The sequence below is a fragment of the Marasmius oreades genome, chromosome 9, assembly GCF_018924745.1.
Source record: "Marasmius oreades isolate 03SP1 chromosome 9, whole genome shotgun sequence".
NCBI lineage: Eukaryota > Fungi > Basidiomycota > Agaricomycetes > Agaricales > Marasmiaceae > Marasmius > Marasmius oreades.
Window position 1 is genome coordinate 1,858,106 of NC_057331.1, and position 11,785 is coordinate 1,869,890.

Here is an 11,785-nt window from a genome sequence, read left to right on the forward strand (position 1 = left end):
CACTTTAGCATGTCTTGAGATATTAGTCCATCTGTGGTATGGAGTATCACGAGCTACACGGCAATTGCTGGGAAGAAAGTAACGAAGGGAGTGACGTGAACTATAAAGCGTGAAGCTTAATTGACAACGGCGTGACGGGGAAACGATAAGCAGGCGGCTGGTATAACTAACTCCTTTCATCGTCTCCATCATTGCTCCCATTAGAGGATAGAGAACGACGATCTCCCGGATTTCCTATTATAGCTATTTCTTATCGTTTTCGAATGCACGTCAAGGACAAATGGTTCAAACTTAAACATTTTGACTTTGGCTGCCAACTCGGTGAGAGGGTCAACGTTTAGTGTAGCCTCGCTCTGTTTCTCGTGGGTGGTACGGGAAGAACGAGGAGGCTGCGTCGACCTTGGAGAGCGTGTAGGAGACTGGGCGGTTTCTGATTGTGACTTTGGAGAGATTGGTGTAGGAGGTGTAAAAACGATCCCTATGCGAAGGCGAAAGAATATTTGGACTTGTTGGATGGCGGGAGGTCAGCCCCCTGTGTAGGAAAGATACTGTGCGTACATCAAGAGTGTCATCGTCAAGAACATAAAAGTCGGCTTCATCCGCAGAATCGGGGTCCCATTCCTCATTGTTCGCATTACCATCAGTTTCTGCGGGGTATGATTGCCAGGCTTGCCTAGGGGTGGGACGATGAGAGATCTGAGCGTTAGCCAGACCGTGAACTGACCGGTTCAGAAACGACGTGCGAATATATTGACTACTAGTAGATCCATAGTAGGTTGAGCGGAAGCCTGACTCAGGTGGGCGTGCATAGGTTGACGTCGATTTAACCTGGGCTTGACATCGAGTGTTGACGAACGTAGCGAAGGGGTAGGACTAGTTGTTGCATCTCTCGAAAGAGGGCAGGAGCTTCCAAACGACTGGACGTTCTCATTGGAGCTGACACAATAACGGCCGATTGAACATGGAATTATTCTCAGGCTGCTCCCATTCTCAGAGTGGAAGTCGTGGTTTTTCGATCTGGCGGGCTTTCTTTTGGACTAGACCTTGCAGCCCGGCCTCGCTCCACACCACTTGCTTGAACGTAGGCTGCAGAGAAAGCTTTTTCGACAAGCGGAACAAGTTTCGTATAGGGCATAAGATAAATTGCAAGGCGAGGGAAGAAGATATACGTCCATCCTGCAGACATAGAGGTCTTTCAACATACAGCTCACCAATCGAACCAAATTCCTAACACGTACCGCGTATAACGCCTTTTCTCGACGTTTTTTCTGCATTTTCCGCGTTCCTCACCAAAGTCTCCTTCCCATCCACCTCCTTCACCTCTGCACCTTTAATGGTCATCAACTCTATAGCAGTTTTGAGATTGTTGGGTCTCTTCGTACGAACCACGCGTTCCTGGCTTGTAGACTTCATTATTGTAGCGATGATTCTGAGTGACATTGGCGACCGCTTCTGTTCCGCATGCCAATTGCGCACACGAAACGGTCAGAAGGGTCGGATTCTTGGAATCGAAATCCGGATGCTGTATCGTCCTTTCGACCCTCTCTTTCCATGAACCTTAAAGCGGTTTGTTGACAGCGGCGGAGAAGCTGCGGGCAGTACCGGTCCCTGGTGTTGCTGGTAGGTTGGAAATAGGACACAACATATAAACCACGCGATACGTTCAACGCGCCTTCCTAGGCTTCTGTACCTTACGAACATCAGGTGCAGCGGGATAGATCAAAGAGAAAGATTGGTATCTGGCGCTAGGTATGGGATCAATTCGACAGGTACGCATGTGTTGCCCGTCGCTCGGAAGCAGCTCTTGATGTGCAAGCTTCCTATCCTTTCTTTCGGAGGGTTGCCACTCCTTCAAAGTTCCGTCCTCAGTCACCAAGTTCGAGATGTCGAGAAAATCTTTGATGTGCAAGGTTCCTATCATTTCTTTTGGACGGTTGCCACTCCTTCAAAGTTCCAGGATCATTTAACCCAGCGAGTTCGAGACGTGGGGAAATGAATCTTGACGGGCGGGCTTCACCACCTTCGGAAAAATCCTCCAGTAAGGTGCTGCGAACTTGGATATTCTAACATGATCCCATTCATTATGATCCATTGTGCACGGAACGATCCCACCACCACGTAGTCGGGCAAGTTGATGATCTGGCTTGCATCTGGCCCAGTGGGTATAAAAGTCCAGCGTCTCTACTGACTCTAGCTCTAACCATCTCCCATTCGCGACTCACGCTGGTCTGAAGGATGGCAGGTAGCATCAATATCGACTACAATGTCCTTTTCCTTATAGCAGGCTGGATAGAGGTTCGTTTAACCGTTCTTTTCTGAATCTCACTCTGATCACCTTTGCATTTGACTTCTTAGGCAGTCGCATATGGTGAGAGGTCTCCGCTCATTCTCAATCCAATAGCTCACCGCCATCCCTCTCCAGGGTTTCTCTTTTGCATATTCTGCGTCACTTTGTACTTTACGTTCGGAGGAAGTACGTAGGACTTCTTTCTCAGTGGTCTCGTAGATCATTCTAACCCGGATCCTTTTCAGCTCGTAGATCTTACGATAACCATTCCAAAATCCTGCTCGGAATTTCGACCTCTCTGTTCCTGATCGCTACTGTGCATGCAAGTCTAGGTTGCTATCGTCTCGTGGCAGCATATGTCTTCCACGGTGGAGATCCGAGGGGCCCACCGCCGGCTGCTTATCTGGGAAATCTTGGTCATTGGGACGCAATTATGACCGGTAAATAAGTGTTAAATTGTTCGAGGACTGAACTGATTGATTCTTACAGAGGTTCTCTACGCCACGCAGGAAGTAATCGGAGGTGCAGCTGCAGTCAGTATCCATGCCATCAAGATTTTTCTAGTCACTAACATATGATCAGATCTATCGATGCTGGATACTGTGGAACAAGCAGTTCAAAGTAGTCGCCCTACCCATGCTTTTGCTTATCGTGACCATTGGTGAGTATCATACTGATGTTTCGTTTAATTAGTGAATTTATGTTGGACAGTGTTTGGTTATTGGTGCAATGCCTTATTCGCGAGGCAAGGGACCAACGAAGGTACTCTGGGCGAGCAAAAGCAGCTTATCAATGGGATCCGTACATTCTATGCTGTGGCCGTCGTCCAGAACATCCTTACTACTGGTTTGATGATCTACGCCATCTATCGAAACTATCGAAACACTGTCGGTACCAATCTCAAAACGTAAGTTGTGCTTTTGACGAATAACAAACTGTCATATTCATTCTCGCACGGGGGTTCAGTTATGGAGGCATCCGCATGACTTGGTTAATGCGGACCATGGTCGAGGCTGCAGCTCTCCAACTGTTAATTGAATTCCTTCTTCTCGTACTCTTTTTGGTTGGAACAAGTAAGTGTTGAAGCACCCACTTCAAGTCCAGATCTAGTAACCAACCTACTACAGACGTCCAGTACATCTTCCTCAACGCTGTGGTTCCCGTCATCGGCATTACATTCAACGCCATGACCATCTCTTACCGCTTGAGATTGTTGACTGAAACCCGTGGAAATAGCATCTGGACTTCGTCCAAGACTATGCCTCACAGCAGTGGTCAAATGCCATCAAGAAGTGATTACTCGCGACCCAGCCGTGTTGATGTGGACGTTGACGTGGTTGAATTAACTGACATGAACGGCTCTGCGTACCGTTCGAAGGAAACAGATCATAGCTTCGGCGAGGTCTCATAGATGAACAATATCCCAGAGGATTAAACATCCACTTTGGGACGGTTTCGGATTGATACCACTCGGTTCTGTCTGTTCTAGGGCCTATCTAGTTTGATTATCTAGTATCTATTTACTTTCCTGAATTGTAAACGATTTAACTTTGCATTGAGAGCATATATAAATGTCTGGTCTGGAGTTGGAACAGTTTCAAGATCTCAATTGGAGTAACACGAAGCTGAAGAGGGCAAATAAATATCCGCGCTCCCAGGTCTCTGCAATCCTCTTCGACACTACGATCATCTCCACTCTCTCATCTTCCTCGAACCACAATGCTTGAAGTTGAATCTTGGCCCGCCATCTGTTTACAACATCATGAATAAATCTCGCCGTTATAGGAACCTTATGCCATGAATATAATGCAGTCCTTGAGAAAATGGAATGCCTGGAGTTCTGACATGGGTAATGTCAATTGGAACGAAGTCGGTAAGTTACGAAAAACTTTTTTCGACAGTCACTGATATGGCCATCTGCAACACAACGCAGTATGACATGTCCTGGTGTTTCATAGTGAAGACGACAAGCTCGACAGAGATATCGTTCACGATTGTCTGTAGTAGCTGGTAGTTGGCGTGGGGCCGCTTTATACGGTCTCAGATTCCCAAGCGTAAATGAATGGACAGGAGGCAGACTTTCGACGCACCATATCTCCCAGTAACAGACAAGTGATGGATATACAACGCAGTCTGTTCCTTTGGGGTGCAATTAATGTGATTGGACAGTGAAGCATCAGCGCTGGTCGTAAGGTGAAAATCGTGCTCTGTCGAGATCAGACCGTGGTACATACGCTTAAAAGTTTGTATCTGTGAGCATATTTGATTATTGGGACATACTCACAGCGTAAATCAGCAGGCCGAACGCGATATCAGTATGATCTTCCCGTGGTTCCTATCACCATAATTATCCTCATCTGATATCTTCCGTTGATTATTGATTCCATATGTGCGATGCGGTTTGTCCATTTTGACGTTCGATTTGCGGTGGATAGAGTCGATAGCGGAGTTTCTCACTGTCGAGGGCTGGGAAAACGTAAGTTCTTGTTCTTTTGTAATTCTCTCCTGCCGTATCGTTTACTTACAGGGTGGTTGTCTTTCTAAGCTGTTGACCGTGATTACTGCAACATCAATGGATGGATGAACGGAACGAGTAGCATTGGGAGTATTGGATGAGGTAGGATGTTAGACGCCGCGTCAACCTGCATCGAAAATAGCCAGCTGGTTGGTCACAAATATCCATCGTCAGGATACAGTAGTCGCCAGAATTGACCATTACTATTCTGGGTAGGGATATGCAACACGTCTGAGATCCATTTACACACACCACATACCGTCTTAAAAATTTGACCAGAACAGTTTATTAGTGCTCAAATTGTTAACCTGAATTTAGCTGAATTTTAGGAGACTTGTACGAAGTCTCGGAGAGTGTCCGAGGGTGGAACGAGAAGTGCAAAACTTTTTGTCACGTATCGTCACGTCCGGCAAGACATCGGCAAGACATTCTGCACAGCCAAGCCTCGCCGTCGCCTACCGGTCGTTTGGGGACTTTTGGGACTCGTTTTGCTTATTTTACACTACCTTTCACTCCCCCGTCTCTACAAACTTGTATTTAGCCTTATCAGTGTTGTTTACATCTTGCTATGTCTTAATATTTCTACTCTACAACGAGAATTACACTGTTCCTGGCTTGTCACGCCATGATCACCACAGACACTTCACTGTATTTTAATTGTCTTGTTGGATCCTGTGTATTCCGGTGGCCACAATTGTACATACAAGCTCGTATGTACTCTAAGAAGCTTGTAAAAAATTTTTGAGCCCACAAAACGACGGGAACACTCTGTTTTATGATATGTTACATATCCCGGTGCTTTACACATCGAAACCCAAAATAGTACAGCCTTTGTCGATGCGATCTTGCGCCCGTTCTAAGAATAGAAAAACACGCTCGGCGCCCAGTACCTCTTCATCCCTCTTCCCTGGACCCTCTCTCACTTTCCGAGGTCATTTCTTCGGTGATAGTGCTCCTGATCATCTTCAGCGGTTGGGATGTATGGGAATGATGGTCGGATCATTGCTGGGAATGTTGAAGAAGGAGCTGGAAGTGACAGAAGTGACGGAAGCTGATTAGAATGTAATCTTGCAGAATACGGCGTGTCTCGTGGGTGGGGGCGATCTTCCCTCACTCCCGCACTCGACCAGTACTTACAGCCTGCAATGTCACTCCCCTAAAATTCGTGGACTCGTCCATATAAGGAAAATGGCCTTCGACGAGTGTCAAACCTCGTAATATGATTGCAGGCAGGCAAGGCGGCTTGATGCCAGTAACAGATACAAACTGCCAGTCGCTGCCTGTTGCTGCCCTATATGTAGCGGTGTTACCCCCTCTTACCCACCCCATAATCCAGGCAAGCAGCCATGGACAAAGCACCGGCATCACGTGAGCTTGGCGTCCTCTTTTCGAACCTCAGCGTCCTTGGTTCTGGTTCAGCGGCGTCGTATCATCTTACCTTTGAGTCGTTCTTCAACCCACGACATCTCTCGGATTTCCTCAACGAGTTCTTGCGGCCGCCCAGAAAGCGAATTCTGGACGAGTTCGAGGGTGTGGTATGGCCCGGCCAAATGCTACGTGCGTGTGCTTTCCACTTGCTCGCAACACGCCTAACCCTTCTCTAGTCGTCCTCGGACGTCCATCCGCAGGCTGTTCCACACTCCTCAAGACTCTCTCCTGCCAAACCCACTCCTTTTCCTCAGTCGAAGGCTCGGTCCATCTCGGCCCGTTCACTCCCGCCGAGATCTCGTCCCGTCTCCGCGGCGACGTCACTTACTGCCCCGAAGACGATATCCACTTCCCCACACTCACCGTCCACCAAACGCTTTCCTTCGCCGCAACGACTCGCACCCCGCGAGGTTCCACTCCTCAACAATTCCGCAGCCAACTCGTCGATGTATTGCAGAACATCCTTGGACTGTCCCATACTCGCAACACCGTCGTCGGCAACGAAGCCTTGCGCGGTGTCAGCGGTGGAGAGAAAAAACGTGTCAGTGTCGGAGAAATGCTGGCTGTTCGTTCCTCTCTGGGCTGCTGGGACAACACAACTCGTGGATTGGACTCGTCTACTGCCTTGGACTTGATACGGCATTTTAGAACCGCAACATCTCTACCGAAAGGAAGGCTCACGACCATTATGGCCCTTTATCAGGCTAGTGATGCCCTTTATGATGTCTTCGATAAGACCTGTCTTTTGTATCAGGGGAGGATGGTGTATTTTGGTCCCGCCCACATGGCCAGGGCCTATTTCGAAGAGCTGGGTTTTGAGAGGGCTAGTGAGGGTCAAACCGTTGGCGATTTCTTGGTTAGCGGTAAGCTGTGTTGCATTTCTCCATTGTCCAGCAGCACCGCTAATCCCTTGCAGTGACTGATCCAAACGAGAGAATCGTTCGCAACGGTTTTGAATCCTCTGCACCTCGTACCCCCGCCGAGTTCGCTCAAAGGTTCCTGGACAGTGAACTGGGCAGGCTAAACCGTGAGGAAATGCAAACATATCGTCGCGACATCCTAGGAACCGAACCGAACAAAGCCCAGCAACTCAAAGACCGGTACATGGAGAGTATTGCTCAAGACAAGTCTCGTTCTCTCCCAAAGACCAGTCCGTTTACGGTATCGATGTGGGCTCAGTTGCTTGCATTGATGATGAGGAGAGTGCACATTTTGAGGGGGAGTATTAGGGACCAGTTTATGATTTTTGCGTCAGTCTTTTCTTTTATCCAATGCTCTCGTATCTGACGCGAATCTCATCCAAGCTCCTTTGTCATTTTTGGTATCGTCCTTGGCACCGTCTATTACAATTCTCCAGTATCCACCGATGCGTATTTCTCTAGAGCTGGCGCTTTGTTTTAGTACGTTCGTCCCCCCCCCCTGGCCCTGACCATTCTCACCTCCGTTATCTACAGCACTGTTCTCTTTCTCACCCTCTCTTCAATGTCCGAAATCCCCATCCTCTTCTCTCAACGTCCCATCGTCATCCGTCAATACCACGCCGCCCTCTACCTCCCCTTCCTCGAGGCTCTCTCCCAAACCCTCGTCGACATCCCCATCTCCTTCATAACCACCCTCGTTTATAGCATTATCATCTACTTCATGGTTGGCCTTCAAACCACCGCTGCCCAATTCTTCACCTTCTTTGTCACCCTTTTCGCATTGGCGATGACGATGAAGGTCTTTATAAGGAGTCTCAGCGCAGCTGTCGGGTCTCCAGCTCCAGCCCAGACCTTGGCTGGTGTTGCCTTGCTGGCGTTGATTTTGTACACTGGCTTTGCGTTGCCAAGGCCGAGTATGATTGGGGGGTTGAGATGGATAACTTATCTTAACGTGCGTCCTTTTCTCTGTTTCTCTGTTTCTCTGGCGCTTAATCTTTCACAGCCAAGTCGTTGGGGTTTCGAGATCCTTATGTCCAACGAGTTCCATACCATCAATGCGACTTGCTCTAATCTCGTTCCATCTGGTCCTGGATACTCGGATAACCTCAACGTTTCTCTGGCCAACCAGGCTTGTGCGACGCTTGGGAAGGTGCCCGGACAGAGTACGGTGGATGGAAATGCTTACATTGATTTGAGTTATCAGTACAAGTATGTAAATGCTTGGAGAGTGAGTGCCACGTCGTTCATTCTTGCTATACACTAACACTTCTACAGAACCTCGGTATCGTCTTTGCCTACGGAGTCCTCTTCCTCCTCCTCCTACTTGTTTTCACTGAAATCAACACCTGGATTGCGACACAGAGGGAGGTCACCTACTTTACTCGGACTTCTTCTGGTGTCTCCCCCCTTCTTGACAACGGAGCCGGTGACGAGGAAGCAAGTGTAGCGGAGAAAGACTCGTCGGCGGCTCCTGGTCCCACCACGAAGCCCTCTAGCACCACCGGTCCTAATACCCAAACCCAACCCAGAAAGATCTTCACCTGGCACCACCTCACCTACGATGTCCCCATCGCGGGAGGTGACACTCGTAGACTCCTAGACAACGTCTCAGGATTTGTCGCTCCCGGAAAACTCACAGCTCTCATGGGTGCAAGTGGAGCTGGCAAAACTACTCTACTCAACACACTCGCTCAACGTATCTCGATTGGAGTAGTCTCAGGGGACGTTTTTGTTGGTGGAAAGACCTTGCCTGCGGATTTCCAAGCCCAGACGGGATATTGTCAGCAGCTGGATGTTCATTTGCCTACGTGTACTGGTGGGCTACCATCTAACTCTGAGCCTTGTCACATTGAACTAATGGGGTTCTTTGGGTAGTTCGTGAAGCCTTATCCTTCTCAGCCAAACTTCGTCAACCAAAATATGTCCCTGTGGCGGAGAAAGAGGCGTAGTGAGCTTCCCCACTCCTAATCTTCCGCAACCTCATAACTCATTTATATCAACCAGCGTCGACACAGTCCTTCGCATGTGCGGATTAGAGAATTACGAGCATGCCATCATTGGCTCTCTCAATTTGGAATTCAGCAAGCGCACAACCATTGCCGTAGAACTCGCCGCCAAGCCCGAGTTGCTTTTATTCCTTGATGAGCCGACGACGGGATTGGACTCGCAGAGTGCTTGGGCCATTGTGACGTTTTTGAAAGAGTTGGCGCGGGAAGGGCAGGCGGTGCTTTGTACGTGAGTAACCCATCATCACTTTTCCACTTCTTCTTAACACTGACTGATGGGTTTATAAGTATTCATCAGCCCTCTGCCGAACTGTTCAACATGTTTGATAGGATACTTCTTCTGAAAAGCGGGGGTCAGACCGTGTATCAAGGAGAACTTGGAACCCATGGCCGGTCTCTTATTAAGTATTTCGAGCAGAACGGGGCTAGGCAATGTCCGACGGATGCCAATCCGTGAGTTTGAGCTTTTCCGTCCATCCGCATGAGAAATCCATACTCACCAATGGATCTCTCCTCTATAAGTGCTGAGTACATGCTCGATGTCATCGGGGCAGGAGTGGGACACGATAAAATCGACACAGGCAATGACTGGCACCAAATATGGGTCACCTCGCCGGAATCCAAACGACTCGATCAGGAACTCGATGGCATTTTGGAAAACGGACGAAAAAACTCGGACGTCGATGCACGGCAACGCGGGGAGTTTGCGAGTAGCTGGTATACCCAGATGACCACTCTTCTCAAGAGGGATTTCCAGCGACATTGGAGAGATCCGATGTATATGATGAACAAGCTTATGTTGAATATCATTGGAGGGGTGTTTATGGGTTTCACCTTTTTTCAGGCCAAGGATACGTTACAGGGAACACAGGACAAAGTGTTTGTGAGTGCCCTCATGATAGGGTTTCTGATGGGTCTTCATTGACGCCCTATTCATTATACAGGCCACGTTCATGGCTTTCATCCTCTCTGCCCCCATCGGTGATCAGATTCACATCCCTTTCATACAGACTCGCAGTATATACGAGCTGCGAGAGCGTGCCAGTCGCATTTACAGCTGGACAGCTCTGACTACTGCTCAGCTTATAGCTGAAACCGTCCTCAACGTCATTGGGTCCACTGTTTTCTTCGTCATCTGGTATTGGATCGTCGGCCTTCCAACAGACCGTGCGGGTTACTCGTATTTGATGATGGGCTTTACGTTCCCTTTCTTCTATACCAGTTTTGGTGAGTCATTATATTCCTCTCCAGACATATCTGCCTTACTGATAGCTTCTGAAAATTTTAAAGTCCTCTCATTGGCGGCCATGGCTCCTAGTTCACTGATAGCATCATTACTCTATTTCGGGCTTTTCACTTTTGCGGTCACTTTGTAGGTTTCTCCTTGCCCTCCCCCCACCTACGAATGGCTGACCGATGACTACCTACAATAGTACTGGCATGCTCCAGCCTTACCGTAGACTCGGGTGGTGGAAGTGGATGTATCGCGTCAACCCGTTCACCTATCTCGTCGAGGGGTTTGCGGGACAAGGTACGCCATGCATGGCCTTTTATTGTATTTATGATCAAATACTAATGCGACTCTTCACCTCCGTTGTTACAGCTGTTGGCCACGCTGAGCTTACTTGCTCCTCGATTGAACTAGTTCCTATCACACCTCCCTCGGGGATGTCGTGTCACCAATATCTTGATCCTTTCATTCAGAACGCTAGTGGCTACTTGGCGGACTCCACTCCTGGTTCAAGTTGTTTGTACTGTGCAGCACGTACGACGGACGAATTTCTCGATGCCAACTTCCACATACAGTACTCGCATCATTGGAGAGACCTCGGTGTAGTGTGGGGATATGTGGTGTTTAACGTATGTCTCGGGTTTTTTTATCGCATGCTTCTAATTATGGACTCGTTGTCCTTGGTTATACAGGTGGTAGCCATCTTCGTATTGACATATGTCTTCCGTATTCGGGGAATCAGGTTAAGAGGGTCTCATGACTAATTGGTACACTCGACGTCTTTTCGTTATACAGTTTCCCCCGGTCCGTGATTGTTCTCAGCAATTTCTTGATATTCCAACTATACCTCGCATCCAATGATTATATTGGGTGTTCCCCGTGCTAGTAATGATTTTTGAGGTATTCAAGTAACGAGTATTTGGGAATTGATCACGGTTTTAGCAGACATTCAACTTAGTTTACATTATACAGATTATCTCTCGTTCCCATGGTCGATTCTCGGTCACGATTACCAATCATGGTCACTTCTGTTTAGTCTTTGCCGCCACCTTTCTGATGCAACGATTGCCATCGCCAGTTCCACAGCACAAGACCGCGTATTATCGGTCGCGGATAATCTGTAAAAAATCGCCAGTTTCTCTCGCATTATCGGCCACACGTAATTTGCCGTAATCATTCGCTATTGTTCCATGCTGAGATGGCGAGATGTCATGCATCCTGCATCACTTCCTCGTCAGACTTGGCCAAGACTGCACGGTGGCACACATTTAGCGATGGGCGGGGTGTTGAGACTCAAGAGTTTAACCAAACGGGCCTTTCTTCTGGAGCACCGATGCATCTCTGCTTTGACGCAGCAATGACGCCAGTGCGCCAAGGCAGGAACGTAGTTGCGTTATT

General features: G+C 48.4%; 3 protein-coding genes across 3 annotated transcripts; 2 read left to right on the plus strand and 1 right to left on the minus strand.

Annotated features, from left to right (window-relative positions):
* Positions 1–8: 8 nt before the first annotated feature.
* E1B28_013478 (uncharacterized protein) lies at positions 9–1,413 on the minus strand (the record flags this gene model as incomplete). The annotated part of the gene is made up of 2 exons (XM_043158637.1): positions 9–1,176; positions 1,239–1,413. The coding sequence occupies 2 exons, from the start codon at positions 1,411–1,413 to the stop codon at positions 974–976; spliced, it is 378 nt and encodes a 125-aa protein (XP_043003990.1). The 3' UTR covers positions 9–973.
* An 822-nt stretch (positions 1,414–2,235) lies between these two features.
* On the plus strand, positions 2,236–3,698 carry E1B28_013479 (uncharacterized protein; the record flags this gene model as incomplete). The annotated part of the gene is made up of 9 exons (XM_043158638.1): positions 2,236–2,295; positions 2,356–2,368; positions 2,423–2,473; positions 2,533–2,727; positions 2,777–2,820; positions 2,870–2,948; positions 2,999–3,194; positions 3,254–3,360; positions 3,415–3,698. The coding sequence occupies 9 exons, from the start codon at positions 2,236–2,238 to the stop codon at positions 3,696–3,698; spliced, it is 1,029 nt and encodes a 342-aa protein (XP_043003991.1).
* A 2,258-nt stretch (positions 3,699–5,956) lies between these two features.
* On the plus strand, positions 5,957–11,518 carry E1B28_013480 (uncharacterized protein). The gene is made up of 16 exons (XM_043158639.1): positions 5,957–6,359; positions 6,407–7,093; positions 7,147–7,480; positions 7,535–7,630; positions 7,685–8,102; positions 8,154–8,378; positions 8,426–8,966; positions 9,026–9,098; positions 9,155–9,385; positions 9,445–9,609; positions 9,679–10,039; positions 10,101–10,383; positions 10,447–10,528; positions 10,590–10,687; positions 10,760–11,016; positions 11,080–11,518. The coding sequence occupies exons 1-16, from the start codon at positions 6,149–6,151 to the stop codon at positions 11,149–11,151; spliced, it is 4,134 nt and encodes a 1,377-aa protein (XP_043003992.1). The 5' UTR covers positions 5,957–6,148; the 3' UTR covers positions 11,152–11,518.
* Positions 11,519–11,785: the final 267 nt, after the last annotated feature.

Excerpts from the sequence above, each read along its gene's own strand:
- E1B28_013480 (XM_043158639.1), top strand. The coding sequence starts at position 6,149 with ATGGACAAAGCACCGGCATCACGTGAGCTTGGCGTCCTCTTTTCGAAC. Across the intron at positions 7,631-7,684 it reads AGAGCTGGCGCTTTGTTTTA|CACTGTTCTCTTTCTCACCC; the intron begins GTACGTTCGTCC and ends CGTTATCTACAG. Across the intron at positions 9,610-9,678 it reads TGTCCGACGGATGCCAATCC|TGCTGAGTACATGCTCGATG; the intron begins GTGAGTTTGAGC and ends CTCCTCTATAAG.